Source organism: Fistularia commersonii, chromosome 33, assembly GCF_037954325.1.
Source record: "Fistularia commersonii isolate RoL2024-O1a breed Wild chromosome 33, RoL_Fcom_v1.0, whole genome shotgun sequence".
NCBI classification, from domain to species: Eukaryota; Metazoa; Chordata; class Actinopteri; order Syngnathiformes; family Fistulariidae; genus Fistularia; species Fistularia commersonii.
In genome coordinates, this window is record NC_141316.1 from 6,084,787 (window position 1) to 6,102,449 (window position 17,663).

Here is a 17,663-nt window from a genome sequence, read left to right on the forward strand (position 1 = left end):
ATAGCATTGAAAAACTAAAAAAGTAAATTAAAGTCTGCCAAAAAAATGACCTGACCAAAAAGTGACAAAAAAAATTGTTGGAAATCTGAAAGAATTTATTGGAAATAAGTGTCAATTGAGGAATATCAGCCTTTTTATTTAATTAGACTTTTTGGTTTAGATCAGTGATGCTCTGTCCGATTTATTATGTTCGATTGCTCGTGAGATGTAACCGCTATTTAATTCAGCAGTAGGATTTTAAAATCTTTAAAAATAGTTTTTATTGTAAATACTGCCTTTATTTTTTATTTCAAATCTGCATTTTTTTTTGTAGACGTATATGTCTCTATGGTGTGCTTGACTGTGGAGCTAGGTGCCTCGAAAAAAATGTATTTTTGTTTTTAAAATGTGAGCTTGGTGACCCTGCTTATGTGGTTGCCGGGGGCACATCAGCGGTTTTCACCTACAAAAAACAAACCAAAGGACAGGTTCCGGGTGATTTCCTCTCCCTTTACCTCGCTATGACCCTGCCACTCAAGGTCAAAGGTCCCCTGAGAGTCATGACCTTTCCGTTCAAAATCATTCTTAAACAAAGTTAATATATCTATAATCTCTTCGACATTGTGAGATCTGTTTTACCAGCAAATTCCGAGCCATTGTCCTTCCACCTTCTGCCTTTTTGTGCGTTTTCCCTGTGTTTTGAGCTTGTTTTCCAGGCACAGGAACCACTGCCAGGTTATATGGCCTCCATGTCTTAAAAGGTTGTACATTAACAGCATGATGGGAAAGAACAGGCGAGGGAGAGAGGAAGTTAACCTGACAACTGAAGGATTCAGAGCAGGGGCGGACGACGCCTTGTCCTTACGGATTATACAAAGTTTTATGTCCTGGATTTCTGGAGTTTGTGGTGTATCATCGACACATTGGACGTGGAAAAGAAAGAAACAAAGTGGGCTGCTGTCAAATAAGCTGCCATCCAGCTATGGATTCCTGCCATTGATACAGAGGTCTACAGGCTGGTAGTCTGTGAGCTGAAGATGGGAGGGGGTTGCTGGTTGTTGTTCTTCTTCTTGGGAATCCTGACAGCTTCCTGTGGTGGCATCCAACCCTGTATGAGAGGGGTTACGGTCAATGTGATTCTCCTGGAGGATGAAAACTCTCCTTGGAGCCTCAAATTCGTGAAAGGACAAATACTGAAGGCCATAGAGACCGATTCCGTTAATAATGGAAACGGTAAAGACAGGAAATATGACATAAATTCAATCGTATGCGCTTGAAATGTTTCTCAATGTGTCGAAGCCAAGCTCAGATAACTTTCTGTCCAAACGATTAATGTTGTAAAATATTTTTTTCCCAGGATCACAATTTGTGAACATGAAAAAACATGTCTTTTTATAACACTATTTTCTAGATCATACCAAACTTAGAACATGACAAAGACCGTTCAATGCCTATTTAAGAAACAATTAGACACAAACGAACTCTGATCTGATCTATGATTTGTCCCTTCCAACTTGGACCGATGAAATTGTTATTAAATTACTTGCGAGTCGCAGTTTTTATCATAGCATTTGTTTATTTAATGAAAAAGAAGGAAATAGGACAAGCCGGTTCAGACTTGTATCGACTACTTGATCATTTTTCCTTTTTTTCTTTTGTTTTTTTACTCAAAAGCCAGTTTCAAGTTACCCAAAAATTCTTCAGCTCAACTTAAGGACATGTATCGATGCATTACTGTGTTGTTAACAGCCCTTGTCTCAAGGAAATTAAAAATAATGTATTTTCCTTTCCCCACGATCCACCTTCACAATCAGTGTTGAATATCACGGCCAACTTCGGAGGGTTCAACACAACCTATTATCGTCACAGAGGCTGCCCAAGCAGTTCATGTGAGGGAGTGGCTGAGCTGAAAAATCTGGTGGTGAGTAACCTCAAAAAAACATTTTTTTTCCTCAAACAAATTATGACTAAATTACAACTGTAGGCAAAAATAGGATCCAGAATATGTGGAGTGTAAAAACCCGTCATGATATAACTTTTCGGGATACGCGCCGACATGCATGCCTTTAAAATCCAAACAGTGCGGTTGATAACACATGTAGAGCCCAAAAGGAGAATTATTTTCTTCTCCAAGGATGAGGGTTGGGACATGGAATTCTGAATGGGCAAATCATCCGCTCTCTTGACCTCGCCGTGGTCATAGAGTCACTGTGGTCGTGGTGGTGGAAGCCCTGTGAAACCGTGAGGCTGGAGAAGGAAGGGGAAGAGGGAGGCCTTTTTTGGGAAGCGCTGCGGTAGCTTCTTAGGAGAGCCGGGATGTATCGCTGTGGACCGGGACATCTGGGTCGACTCCGCCGGTCGGTCTGCTTCCAAAAGTTCCCGGACAACCTGAACACCGGGATTCATTTGTTTTCGCCATCAATTGACTAAATGACTAGTAAACTAATTTCACAGAAATTGGTGAAATAAACAGGCGCTATGAAATATGGCTATTCCTAAACTTAGCATTTCTTTTCATAAGTGATTCTACTGAGGTCATTTTCATAGAGACGTTACTTTATCCCACTTTAACTCACACCCTATTTCAGGGGAGGGCAAACTTTTTGGCTCAGGGATCGCATTGGCTTTTAAAATTTGACAGACGGGCCGGGTCAGCACAAGATACGATACCTATAAAATAAAACACATTTGTTAACTGTACATATCAGACTTGTCTTACATTTGCTTTGAAAATAAAACCAGCTTGGTTTTGAAGGCTCTGACGTTTGCTTGCATTTCAAGCACAAACCGATTTCTCCCTAGTAGCTTCGCGTCCAGCTCATTCATGTGTGTCAGTTTGTCCACAGTCAAGGCTAAATCCCAAAGCCAGTCTGTATCATTCAGCTCAGGAAGTTCTCAAGTAGCTCCGAAAATGAAATAATCTCCTGTTCGAGTTCCCACCTTCATCGATCCAATCATTCGATCGTTCACATTAAGTATGAATTCTGTACCAATCTTTGGCGGGCCGGTTTAAAAATACCAACGGGTCGGACGTGGCCCGCGGGCCGTAGTTTGCCCGCCCCTGATCCATTTGTTTCATCGAGTTGCCTCTCAAAAAGACAGAATACACCAATGACCTATGTTGCAAACACCGTTTACATCAGTTAATTAAAATACAAACATTTCCTCACATGCTGGTTTCTGTGCAGGATTCTGGCCACCTGGGATGCGCTGTGCTGGGACCCACCTGCACGTTAGCTACTTTCCAAATAGTTGAGTAAGTGATGGTTTTGCTGAGTTCACATCCACAGCGGCGCAAAGGAAATGAGTTCTTCTATATATTCTGCTTTTACTCTCCCTGCCAGTGTGGAGAAAGGGCTGAAGCTCAGCACACCGATCATCTCAGCAGGGAGCTTCGGCCTCTCCTGCGACTACAATCTCAACCTGCAGCGCCTCCTGCCACCAGCCCGCAAAATCACAGATTTGCTCATCCACTTCTGGAAATATCTGAACGTGATCAAGCCGGTTTGGGAGACGGTGTACGTTTATAAGAAACAGAGCCACACAGAGGACTGCTTTTGGTGAGTCAGAAAGAGACCCAACGCTCAGTATCTCCCACCTTGGGCTCCTGATTCCGAGGACCAGGGCGAAAACCGTCAGACCGCTTTGCTCAAAGGGATTTTTTGAGCCGAAGCAAATTCAGAGGAAATGTAGTCTTTGATACTCATTCAGGTTTGCGTCGCAAATCTCAAACACCGAAGTGACAGTGCTTGCTTAAAATCGATGAAAGCTGGACAACACCTTCGACAACTTCTATGCGGTATTTTCTTTGGAGTAGCTCCTGTGAATTCCGATTCAGTTTCAAAGAAAAAACTGTTGATCGTGTAAATATTGACTGAGCAAGACCAGCTTCTTGTAGTTTGCATTGTTTAAGTCAAAGGAATTGCTGACTGTTTTTTGTGCTTGTGGTCGAGTGGTTGTTTACAATGCTTTTTTTTTTTTTATCCATTTAGTTTGCCAGTCAGTGTTTAATGTCCTCTGGTTTCTCCAAAACCGGAGAGCTATGTTATATCCCCTGTGATTTCCCCAAACAGGTATATAAACGCATTGGAAGCAGACAGAAGCAAGTTTGGGTCCAATATCAAAAGAGGGATCTTGCGTAAACCAGAAGAGCTGAAAAACGTACTTACATCGCGCAAAAACAGGCTAAGCAATGGTAAGTGTCTTGTTTTCCGGAGTTCATTTCATAAAAGAGCCTTCATCTACAGCTCACCCCCCCAACTTTATACAATTGACTGATCTGTTACAAAAGGATCTCATTCTTTGCGCAGTATTTTAGGGAGGACGGACAGCTTTGAGCTGCTGCAATAGAAATAAAACTGTCTTTGGTTGCTATTACTTCTTGGCTGTGATAAAATCAGCCGGAGCCTCTGTTTGGATTTCTTTTAATATCAATTTTACTGAATAAAGTAAGAATACTGAAACAACTACTTTTAGAATCTCGTCTTCAACCGGGATTATGTAATATTTTCTCCCGTCGTTCATCCTTGTTTGGTTTAAACTAAGGAGTTGAGAGTTGTCAAACGGTCCCAGACAAAGTTGAACTGTGCAGTTTCAAGCTTTTGATACTGAGGAATAATCTAAAGCCAGTTTTTTTTCAATAAATTGAATAAATTTTAATAAATAAGAGAGGTTTGGCTTGTTGGCTTTATTTTGGAGCCAGAAAGAGCCATATTGGATGAAATAAAATGGAATGGAGCCAAGATGGCGCCGGAATGTAACAATAAGAGAAGGTAAGGTGAAACTTTATGAACCTCTAAGGAAATGATTGTGCCAGATGACTCCAAAATTATAGTAACGATGTACAGATAACATCAAAGAACTGAAATATAGAATAATTGTCTAAGCAAATAAACAGTATTAATACCAGTAGAAGTAAGACCACTGAAATACAAAGTAAAGCAAAATAATGTCAATTTACATGGAAAGTAACATTGGCGGTACTATTAAGAGGTTGTATTGCACCAGATAATGAACGTAATTGTACATGATAATAATAATAGCATAATAATTATTATTAATCAAAGCGTAATATTGCACAGAATGGTGAACTAATTGCACATTCTATAAAAACTTGACATGAGGTAATAAAACAATATATTGCACATGATCGTGAACTTAATGTAGTCCATGGTACTGAGAATATTGAACATGATGATAAAAAAATAATTCAGCCCATGAAGCACCTCAGCTTGGGCTGGTATGTGTTCCACAAGCACTCAATACTCAGTTTGTACTTCATTTTTTTTTTTTTAAATTATTTATTGATTTATTTATTGTGGTGATTGCTATGCTATGACAGGGCTGTATCAATAGCTGTCCCAAAGGGTCACACAAAACATGAACATGATATGCCAGGTCACGTTTATTACGCTTCTGCTGCTCTGACGGCCGACAAATATTCCAAAGCTCCGTCCGTGTGTGGACATGGTGAAGCGGAGAAATTAAATGCGTGCTTTAAGTGGAGCCTGATGTATTCAATTTCCTATAGTATTCATCATGTGTGGATCACCGATGGATGTTGCAGAGGCCAAAAACGTCTCCAAAGAAGCAAACGGAAGTGATGTCCTCTTTGTGCTCATCGACCTTTACAAGTCAGTCGTCTCACACTTTCTTTGTTGCCATTAAATACTTGCATTTGTTCACTTTTGCTTTCCATATTCAGCAGCTGAACTGTCAGAGACGAAGTAGACGGGGATTTAATAAACATGGTCCCGTTAGTGACCTTAAATATGACACTCAAAGACAGCAAAATCACTTTACGTATATTAATATGAAATCATCTTTTTATGCCATTATTTATGTTTTTGTCATTCAAAATAGACAAAAATCAAATCTATATCAACATGAAAAGTGTGAAATAGCATTCTGAGTGATGGACAAACTGGAAGCTACCATTTCACGATTCAAAGTGTATATTGTCATATGTACAGAAACATGTATGATGAAATTCAAACTTTGCTGCCCACAGTGCATTTAGATTTGTATTGGCAATAAATAGGTCGTGTAAACATTATTATAAATATGAACGGTGTTGGCAGTGTAAGTAAAACATTGAGCGCAGCTCGGTGTGCAACACACAAAGTGCATGTGCAACGGTGATTGCAGTTTAGCAGTAAAAGCAGAATATAAGAGAATTGGATTTGATCATCTTGAGAAAGAAACTCTGTTATTCTGAAATAATGTGATACTTTTACAGAAAACAACAACCTTTGTAGAACCTTCAAGTTTCTCCTCCTAAACTTAAAACCACTTTTTCAAGAGGCTGTCTCTCGCTGTCTTCCCACAGTGATATATATTACGTTAACTCATCTTCCATGCCCTTCATGAGGAATGTGCTGGTCGTGACGATGCCCAACACCAGGAATTACACCATCAAGGGCCCGAAAAGCAACGACACGGTGAGCACATTTGACACCGCAGCCTGCTTCGTGTTGTTTATGAGGATGCAAATACATTTTGGGAAAATATAATTTGAGGCTTACAAAACAAAACATAAAAAAAATCAAACACAAATACTGTAATTTCCGGACTATAAGCTGCAATTTTTTTCATAATAGCAGTTGAACGTAATAGTTTTGAACACTGTGGCTTAAACAATGATGCGGATAATTTATGGATTATTTTGGCCAAAAACATTTAGCCTCGTCACATCGGACCGATGAAATTACTGTGAAATTTTGAGGTTGTTCAATTCTGACACTGAAGAAAACCACTGTAATGGTTTTAGGAAGACCAAAATCGTGATCAGCAGGACAAAGCAGGGATAGAAATTGGAGGGGTGGATGGACTTTTCCTTGCGTTATTTATTATTAATATTTTTCATCGGCCACTGTTCGGAAAAAAAAATCATTTCCAGTTTGTATTTGTGGAAGTTACCGTTATGGATTTAATTAAAAGTAAAAAAAGTGTTTCTGTGTAAATATCTCATGTTACAACGTGGACACCTGCGGCTTACAGACAAATGCAGCCTATACACATGTATTTGTTTGTTTATTCATTTTTAACCGGTGTGGCTGATATTCAGGTGTGCTCAGTAGTCTGGAAGTTATAATATTTCTTAAATATCTATCACTGCATGGTTGTAAAGCACAAAAAGAGCATAAAAAAACAGATGAATTTTTCCCTCAATAATTATTTCCCAACAATTCATTTGTAAGTCAGAGACAAATTTTAGGTTTCTGAGAATTTAATGCATATTTCTGAATGTATTAATTTGTTGATTATTAGAGTATTACCTGAGCAAGTATGGCAGTGTAAGGTGCCCTCTTGTCACATACTTTCCTCACATACATCTACAGAACTTCTCGTAACTGTCCGTCACATATTGTGCATTTTTGACCTTTTTCGCTGTTTCTTGTGAACCTCATGATGGCGCCAAAGAAAAAGAAAAGAATCAGAGTCACCAAGATTAGCAAGAAACAGGAAGGAAACCATGAATGTCACTGCAACCCTACGCACGCCAAACATATCATTCAAATGCATTACACTGAATAGGATCCATAACTCTCTGGGACAGAAATCTGAATATAAATGACAGGCTCTGGTCTGAGATCAGTGTGCGTCTCTGCAGATGAACGACTACATGGCTGCGTACCACGATTCAGTGCTGCTCATCAGTAAAGCGATGAAAGAAATCGCCCTGAAGCCTCAGGCAGAGATTTACCAAATGCCATACTTCAGTGTCAATTTCCTCAGGAACACCTCTTTTAACGGTAAGAAATGCGGAAAGCGGGTATAGAGGTGCACCTGAACACAACATTTTTACCTTGTTGCTGTTCCAAGAAAAATACCATCATTACTTGGAAAGTATCCACAAGTACAAGTATAGTGGTGTGCAACAGTATAACATATGCAGAACTTTCTAATATACAAAGTTATTGTTGCTATGCTGAAGTCACTGAAGTATCCGGTCAGTGTTTGCCATGTTCAAATTCACATGAGAATTCCCGAAAAAGGCCAGAACAGCGCGGTCGCTGCCCATCTCTCGCCGTGAGCTGAAAACTTACCTCTTCACCAAGCACAACCCTTCTAATCCCACTTAGCCCCCAAACCCCCCGCCAAAAAAATAAAATAAAATAAATAAGAATGAAATGAATGTATGTACTGTATGTATATGGTTCTGAAATGGCTATTTGGTTGAGTGGTCACTTCTGACTTCCAGCTACTGGTACTTCGGATTCCACTTCTTGTAAGTCGCTTTGGATAAAAGCGTCTGCCAAATGATTGTAATGTAATGTAATAAGAAACTTTTACGGTGCATTTGGTATCAACAACCGTGTTCAGATTTCACTGACAGTGTTGTTGTTGATTGACAAGGACAACGTGTGTAAAAGAAGTCCTTGAGTTAGTTGCTGTGAAAGGAGTTGGTGAGACGGAGGAGATGATCTGCAACAAGAATGAGACATTTTTGAGAAAGTAGACTTCGCCGAACTCATCCCCAATCATCAAATTTTCTCTTGCTAAAATGTTTGAATAATGAAAAATCTTCCCCGTAGAATCCTTGGTCTAAATGACTTCACTAAATTAATGAACATGATGTGTGTTCCCGTGAAAGTGGAGATGTGGAACTCCCCTGCTTGCGGCCGCTGAGAACTGACGGCGTGTGAAGTCGACCAGATGTTGGCTGTCAGCTGCAATCACGTATTCCTGGTTTTCGTTTAACGCGATGAAGCCTGAGTTTAGTTGAGGATGCCGTCGCCTGCGGGCAGCTTTCAGCAGCACGCGTGAATCCGTAGATAACTGGCAGTGATATTGTCGAGAATGAAATCCGGACGGCGGCGGCATGTTTTGACAGACCTTTGCTCCTTCGGCCCAGGAATTGCTGGAAACTACCGTCTGGACAGGTTTGGAGACAGAGATGTGACTCTATCCATCATTTACACCACTAATAATGACAAGGTATTTTTCACTGTTGTGATAATAATAAAGGTGATGCGTTAAAATAATGATTCATTCATCTTTAAATACTGAAATTTAAATGCTGAAATGTATCATTCTCTGTTAAGTACAAAGTTTTATTTACATTCGACACCGAGCACAACTACACCCACCAGGCTGACACCAAGCCCTCTTTCATTTGGGGGAATCAACTTCTTAATGACAGACCAGACAAAGGTACACACACACACACACACACACACACTCACACGAACACACACACACACACACATATACAACTTCACATCCAACTGCGATCGCACCAAGGCCCGGCAGTGGTCCACATTTGAATACCAGTTTTTTTAATACTAGCGCCATAAAATATATATAAAGGATTTCTTTAGATGTAGTAAGAGAATCTCTTAACGTTATTTATGTTTTTTGCATGATAGTCCTTGGTGACCATATTAGTAGAAAAACTTGTTGGTTATCCTTGCAGGTATCGAAATCAGTTGTAGCAAAGTTTGTTAGTTAATTCTTGAAATTGAATCCAGGTTTAATTAAGTCTGGATTATTTGCTTTGTCTTTTGTAGAGAAAATATTCACGTTTTGTCCCATTCGATTTAATACTGGAGAAGCTAACAGTAAAAACTGTTAGTTCTGTTCTGCAAGCAAACAGATTTTTGATTAAAGTGTATGTTACCATGGCAACACACAAGCAAACCACTCCCAGTAAGATGTGTTTGTGTGTGTGTGTGTGGCCTTCAGGATGCTCATAACAACATCTGGAGTTTTTAAAAGGGATACATTCATCATTGAAATGAAGGTAACAAGGTGTTTTTGCTTCTATTTTACCAGAAATTGCACCCTACAACATCATTGTCATTGTTTTAGCTGTGATGGTTGTCATTGTCGCCACCATCGCCTTCATTTTCTACAGGTGAGTGTCACCTTTCTTCGCTGGAAACATCTCTTCAGATTATTTTTGTATTTTAGCTTTTTGTATTCCCAATAGAAAACAAAAATTTGAGACATGTCTGCAATTCATCAAATTCAGTCAAATTCTAGACAGTGACTTTAGTCAAACTGGGCCAAATTGTGATCGTGTTCATTCGGAAATTGTATAAATCAGTAGATGGTAAAGTTTGGCTTTTTTTTTCCCCCCCTAACATATATTTCTCTTTGTCGGCTCCAGGCAGAACAGGAGAGACCGGCGGCTCAGGAAGCGCTGGTCACACATCAACTCGGATCTGATCACGCTGCTGGAGGACAACGCACTGAATGTTGTCTCTCTAAAGGTCAGTCATGGATATTTTAGTCCACATTGAAAATGAAGGCTATTCTTCAATCATTGATCCGAGATCAACGGCGAACTGTTACTGAGACACATTTAACAGCTCTAATCAGTCCTCTCACCAGATTTCTCTTTAAAATGTTTGAATTATCCTTTAAGATGTTAAAAAACTCACAGAGAAAATAATATTATTGTTTAATCTGTTACACGTTTCCCTCTGCACTTTTTAGATTGAAAATGAGAGGAAGAAAATGGATTTCAAGATCCGTCGTGCACAGTATGATAAGAAGGTACGTCGGGGACGTCCTTCCAAATCCAGGGACTTTCATATTTGATGGATCATTGGATTTATATATATATATATATATATATATATATATATATATATATATATATTTTTTTTTTTTTTAATTCAGAATCCTTGCTGTTTTATTTCCAGATTGTGATTCTGAAAGAGCTCAAGCACTCAGACGGCAACTTCAACGAGACACAGAAAATAGAACTGAATGCAGTGAGAAACATGTGCCAGCACACACACACACGCATCCACACACACACGCACACGCACACGCACACGCACACGCACACACATATACTCCCAAATGGATTATTATCTAATGGCAAAAACAACAATCACTGTAGTTCAATACCAAGGCTTGAAGAATCGGTCACAATTCTTCGATTGTAATCGGTTACAATCTATTTTTAGAAAGTCGATGACCCAGCTATCCATTTTAAATTTCCCAAATAAGCCATTTTTTTGCTGCCGCATAAATAAACATTGCTGCTTGCTTGTATGTCCAGTATCTTACCATCACTGAGAAGGACAGACGAGTGTGAGCCGATTAGTATGCCAGCTTCTTTAATAACACCTAAACTGTTCTGAAATCACTTAATAGAAATACACAAGCCTTAACTTTGACACTTTATATTTTATTGTATTTCTTATTCTCTCTCCTTCCTACTATTATCTATTATTGTTATGTTTTACTTGAAACTCTGGCACAATAATTTCCTTCGGGATAAATAAAGTTATTCTTATTCTTATTCTTAATATTTTTCTTGTTCCATAAAGAACAGCTATTTCTTTTTTTCTCTACAGCTCAGACAAATTGACTACTACAACCTCACCAAGTTTTATGGCACCGTGAAGTTTGATCAAGGTGTGTTCGGAGTGTTCGAGTATGGCGAGCGGGGTTCGCTCAGGGTACGTACAGCACGTACGGTTCACGTATATCTTATAAACAATTAAAAATAGTGCTGCGCCAAAACAGTAGCCGGCGCACAAGCAAAGATGACAAACATGGCGCCTTTTCTGATTCTTCCAGTACGTGCTGAATGACAAGGTCTCGTATCCTGAGGAGACCTTCATGGACTGGGAGTACAAGATCTCCGTCATGTATGACATCGCCAAGGTGAGACAGAAATTCTCGGCGCCGCAGGTGAACAAGGCACGGATTCCCGTCAAACGTGCATCCGTGATGTTCCATTTGGTAGAGGTTGGTGAGCATCTTAGGCAACATGCCAAACCTCCTCAGGAAGTACACCAGCTGTTGAGTCCTTCTGACCATCTGCGTGGTGTTGAGGGACCAGGTGAGGTCCTCGCTTATGTAGACACCCGGATATTTGAAGCTGCTCACCCTCTCGACCTCAAGACCTTGGAGGAACAGTGGCTAAAGAGGTCCATTATCATCTCCTTGGTTTTGTCCGTGTTGAGGTTCACTTCACCAGAGCGGCTAAGAGGACACATCCCCGACGAGTGCCCGTGTTCATGATTCTGCTGGCTGAGGTCCTGTTACCTATCCTGACAGACTGGGTCTACCAGTCTGGAAGTCCAGGAGGCAGTCACAGAGGGTGGGCTGCAGGCCAAGGATGGACATTTTGTTTGTTAGTTTATGTAATTTCATGACTGTGTTGAATGTGGAGCTGTAGTCCACAAAGAGCATCCTGATGTAGGAGTCTTTGTTTTCCAGGTGGGAGAGGGAGTAGTGGAGGGTGGCGACTATGGCATCTGAGGTGGACCTGTTGGGCCGGTATGAAAATTGCAGGGGATTTCCGGGATGTCGTTCTCACCACTCTCGAAGCACTTCATGATGATCGGAGGCATTCAGGCAGGAATCTTGGGGAAGGGGGCAATGCTTGCGTTCTTGAAGCAGGTGGGGACGGCGCTTTGGCTGAGGGACAGGTTGAAGATGGCGGCGAGAACATCGGCCAGCTCATGGGCACAAGCTCTGAGGGCCCGGCCCGGGATGTTGTCCGGTCCGACTTGCCTTGCAGGGGTTGATCCTTCTCAGCGCCCGGGGTTCTCGTAGAAGGGGCGTGAGGGCATAGAGGATGTAGAGGTCGTCCGGCAGGCTGTCTGTGGAGATGCCGATGCCGGTGGTGGACTTGTAGTCCGTGATGTGCTGCGTTAGGGTCAGCAGTGGAGTAGAAGCCATCCAGCTTCTCTCGATATTCCCTCTTGGCTGTTCTTATGGCCTTCTTCGGTCCGTACTTAGCAGCTTTGTACTCGCCATGTGGCGAACCTGACTGTTCAGCCGAGGCATCTGGTTGGGGAACTTCCTGACTTGTATGACGGGCACGATGTTGTCAAGACAAGTGCCGATGTACCCAGTCACAAACTCGGCAGAAGAGGCCCTCTGAGTGGCTGTAGTGTGTGAATAAGTATTTTTCCCATTGTCTTAAAAGATTTTGATAAGAAATAATTATATTAATAAAAACACATAAATATTTTTTCCAATAATACTTTTCTAAAATACAAGTTGAGCATCTTTTATGGTTTCGTTTGATTGAAATCTTGGTTTTCTACATGAAGAAAGAGGATTTTTTTTTTTTTGTACAATGCACAAGAGCTGACACCGCAGTGCCTCCTGGCTGTGAGGACAGAAAACATCTCCCTCAGATGTTCCCGTAAATTGTCTGTGCAGGGCATGTCCTACCTCCATGCTAGTGAGATCCAGGTGCACGGACGCCTCAAGTCCACCAACTGTGTAATGGACAACCGCATGGTGGTCAAGATCACCGACTTCGGCTGCAACACGTTTCTCAGCCCAGGCAAAGGTGAAACCCCGGGTTTCGCACATCGAGAACCGAGTCTCTCCGGTTGGTGTTTTCCTTGACTTCCCTCCCTGCGCTCCGTTCCTTTAGACTTGTGGACGGCTCCGGAGCATCTGAAGAAACAAGGCACCTCTCAGAAAGGAGACGTCTACAGCTTTGCCATAATTTCTCACGAGATCGTCCTTCGGAAGTGTACCTTCTTCAGCGAGCGCTGCTCTGACCGAGCAGGTGCCGGTGCCAACTTACACACTTTCTCATCAAACTGATTTATTCTTACAAATCTATTACTATTTTGAACCAAAACTGAAGGTCTAACACACTTTTAGAGAAGAGATATTTAATATTACTACATGTGCATTTTAATGCAGATTTAAAGATCAGATTTAATGCATATCATTCATTGTACAGGCGCTTTCTCCAAAATATGCTTCAGTGTGTGGCTCTGAAAATAATTTTTCTTTTAGTCTCCTGCTAATTTCAAGCATACACTGACACATCGCTGTCATGCACCTTCGGGCATCTCGGTGTGATCTTACAGCCGATGTCTTTGTGCCCAAAAATAGAAAAGCTGTCGAAGGTCATTACGTCCTACTTCAGACCAGATCTGAACTTTGAAACAGCGTCAGAGAAGGAATTAGAGGTGAGTAACTGCTATTTGGGTGATGCTTATTATCATTATTATTATTATTTTAAATCTTGGCATTTTAACTAAAATCAAGCCACTTGGCTTCGCCAGCGTGTAGAAGCAGGGCTTGTATTTTGGTGGTCACAGTTCCATCTAGATAATAATCAGGTGAGGTTTTAGGGCCTTTCCTTTTTCTCTTCGTGTCTACTTGGGTTTTCCCGCAATCCAAAAAACAAGGAGGAGGTTCATTTGAGACCCGAAACTGTGAATAAAGTGAATTTTCTATCTCTATGTTGTCATTTTTATTGAAATAATTGCCCAAATGACTTTGACTTCTTTTTTTTGGGGATAAAATCCTTATTCAACATAATTCTGGTCAGATAGTTCAGTTTTTTGTGCTTTCTGTAAAACTTGAAAAATGACTCTTTTGACACTTTTAAGCTGACGTATGAATGATAGATCCAATGGTCGAAAGTCTCTATTAGACCTATGAATGAGAGTGATTTAATGATTATATTATATTTACATTGTCGCTGGAGTATTTCAACATGAATCCCCTCTAACTGTAATCCCGAGTTATTTCAATGATATACCTAATTTTCAAAACTCTATCTCCAAGCAACAAAAAATATCCCTCTAAATGTTCTTTAGCTGACGCAACAATTAAACTGTTTAACACAGAAATAAACGTACATGTTTTATATCTGAATTATATCAGGCTGAATGTTACCGGCCTCGACTGATGGAGATAGATCTTCAATTTAATCCGGTAAAATATATATGCGAGGGGGATTAATACCTTCTCAATCATGTCTTTTTAGGTGTATACCTTGATAAAAAGTTGTTGGGAAGAGGATCCAGAAAAAAGGCCTGACTTTAAAAAGGTGGAAACCCTCCTGGGAAAAATCATCAGGTATTTGATATCTTTACCTTCTCGGTTTGTCCTGATTCCATCTTGTAAATTCCTATTTAAATGGAGGTATACATTTATGGAGACGCTTTTCTCATCTTGCAGTAACATTCATAACCAAGACAACGAGAGCTACATGGACAACATGATCAGACGGCTGCAGATGTACTCCAGGAACCTGGAGCACCTGGTGGAGGAGAGAACGGCCCTCTACAAAGCGGAGAGGGACCGAGCCGACTGCCTCAACTTCATGCTGCTCCCTCGGTCCGGCACCGCTTTAGCCAACACAAACAAAACAAACAAAACTAGCCTTATCCGGACGGATTGTGGAGGCAGAGGCGGCTCATCCTCTTTTGTCGGCCTGTTTGCGCAGCCCGGTGGTGAAAAGCCTGAAGGAGACGGGAGCGGTGGAGCCCGAGCTGTACGACGAGGTGACCATATACTTCAGCGACATTGTTGGTTTCACCACGCTGTGCCAGTACAGCACACCCATGGAAGTCGTAGACATGCTGAACGACATCTACAAAGGCTTCGACAGCGTCCTCGATCATCACGATGTTTACAAGGTACGGAGACGGGCGGGTCGGTAAAGCACGTCGCGTGCGAGGCAGCGCTCGCCATTTCTATTTTTCCGTCTTCTTTAAGGTGGAGACAATAGGCGACGCTTACATGGTGGCCTCCGGGCTGCCCAATCGAAACGGGAACAGGCACGCGGTGGATATCTGTCGCATGGCTTTGGACATTTTGTCGTTCGTGGGCACTTTCCAGCTAAGACATCTGCCCGGCATCCCCGTGTGGATACGCATCGGCGTGCACTCCGGTACAACATGAGGCATTACTTGTCAGCCAAACTGAAATAGCAGCGTAATAGCAGTGGTTACCGTATACTTTAATATGAATTACAGAATACTTGATATATGGAGATGTCACCTGTCTTTACAGACATTCAGGTTAAAGGTCAACATTGCTTATCCTAAAATTGCTCCAAAGTTAGTCTGTTAACTATGTGTGTGTGCGTGTGTGTGTTCAGGTCTCTGTGCGGCAGGTGTTGTGGGAATAAAGATGCCCAGATACTGTTTATTTGGAGACACGGTCAACACAGCGTCTCGGATGGAGTCAACAGGCCAACGTGAGCAAAGACAAATACGCATCGAGCCTTTTCTTTTTCTTTTCAAATTATTTACAATGAGATTAACGCAACCCACTTTGCTTTTTTCCGTCTGTTTTACATTAGCAGATTTCCTTGGGGCAATTATGGCATCAGCCAATCAAGCTTATTGAGTTAACTTACTTCAATATAAAAAACAAACAAATGATGTCTGTCATTTTGAATGTAGCACAGTGTTGATGCTGCTTACAGGCTTTACAAAAATATCTTTTTGCACAACCGCCACTCTCATCTGTGCATATTATTTTGTCTATGTATTTTCTAGGATTCTCCTTACTTACCATTTTATTTTTACTCCCAACATCATGTTCACCTGCTATTCTATAAGCATTCCATGCACAAGGCGTTTCTTTTTTTCTTCATATATATTTATTCTATTGTTTATATAGTACAGTCTTTGTTCATTTTACAACTAACTCTTTATTTGAGCATTATTTTCTAACTACTATTTGCACACTTTTCTGCCCTGTAACACTGCTTTGACAATTGAATTTCCCCGTCGTGGGATCAGCAAAGTCTATCTTGTATAATCTTGTGTTATTTTATCCTGCAGCCCTGCGGATCCACGTCAGTCAGCCAACTATAGATATTCTGCAGAGGACAGACTGCAAGTTTGAATATGAGATGAGAGGAGAAACCTATTTGAAGGTGAAGATTATTACATTTACTCAAAGATGTTGTGAAATTAAATCACATCTGTCTGAAAGCCAGTATTGCCCCGAGCAGTACACCTAAAATATGTGCACGTGCGCCCTCGCAGGGCAAAGGCACAGAGATTACCTACTGGCTGACCGGAGAGACTGGCGAGGACTACGACCTCCCGATTCCTCCCACGACGTAAGGCCACCTTTAAGTCACTGTTCGGAAATGCTTCATTTTGGATGAATCTTAGCACTTAGGAGTCGAAATCTCCCTTTCTTCTGTCTTGGGGAAGCAAAACTGACCGGTTTTCACTCGTGATGCCTCGCAATGATAAACACCGTCTCGATCTCCAGGGAGAACGTTCAGCGGCTCCAGCAGGACCTCGCCCACATGATCCTGGCCTGCTTGGAGCGCCGCTCCCGGGGATCCGTGCGCAGGAAGAAGCCGCGGTTGAGTCAGAGGGAGGACGAGTGCCAGGACCGGGTGTCCGAGGCGGAGTCGGAGAGCGACCAGCCGGAGTATCTGCACCTGGCCACCGTGGACAACACTCTGAGCACCTTCCTGTAGCACAAAGCCGCGACTGCCACGCTGCACCGCATCTGAAGACACCACGCAGTGAGTGGGTGAACAAGCTGCAGAGGCAAAGACTGGGAATAAAAAAGACCCTTTGCTTTCGTGCTGAAAGGGCATAAATATTCATGTACGAGCTAGTGCCTTGTTTTAGACCTGAAAGTGTCAGAGTGGAGGTATTTGTCTCTATCGTGGCGCAATTTTCAAACAAGATTCTTGGTTACGCCTCCTATTTTTGACATGTCCTCCGCTTAAGTGTCTTGTGAAACTCAAGTAAAAATCCACTCGGTAGTTACACTGAGGTGGAAAACTGTAATGATGAATGAACAATTTAATATTCTTCTCACTCTCAAGTGAAACTTACAAGATATATTGTATAAACGCCAACTGGGAGTGATGTCTGTAAGACACAAGTCTGAATCTGTAGTTTTTAACTCCAACAGAGGATTTAACTCATCTGCTTTATGAGATATATTATTGTTATTAAAATGTAATACTG

General features: G+C 41.4%; 1 protein-coding gene across 1 annotated transcript; it reads left to right on the plus strand.

Moving 5' to 3' along the window:
• The first annotated feature begins 928 nt into the window (after positions 1–928).
• Positions 929–17,541, plus strand: gucy2cb (guanylate cyclase 2Cb). Its single transcript, XM_086140739.1, has 27 exons — positions 929–1,212; positions 1,794–1,900; positions 3,168–3,235; positions 3,324–3,539; positions 4,053–4,174; positions 5,510–5,612; positions 6,308–6,419; positions 7,592–7,733; positions 8,837–8,919; positions 9,027–9,135; positions 9,757–9,838; positions 10,094–10,196; positions 10,423–10,482; positions 10,632–10,703; positions 11,295–11,399; positions 11,521–11,607; positions 13,120–13,252; positions 13,340–13,477; positions 13,813–13,889; positions 14,696–14,787; positions 14,890–15,048; positions 15,158–15,350; positions 15,430–15,604; positions 15,815–15,913; positions 16,506–16,600; positions 16,713–16,789; positions 16,948–17,541. Exons 1-27 carry the CDS (start codon positions 1,017–1,019, stop codon positions 17,159–17,161), a joined length of 3,219 nt encoding a protein of 1,072 aa, XP_085996865.1. The 5' UTR covers positions 929–1,016; the 3' UTR covers positions 17,162–17,541.
• The last annotated feature ends 122 nt before the right edge of the window (positions 17,542–17,663 follow it).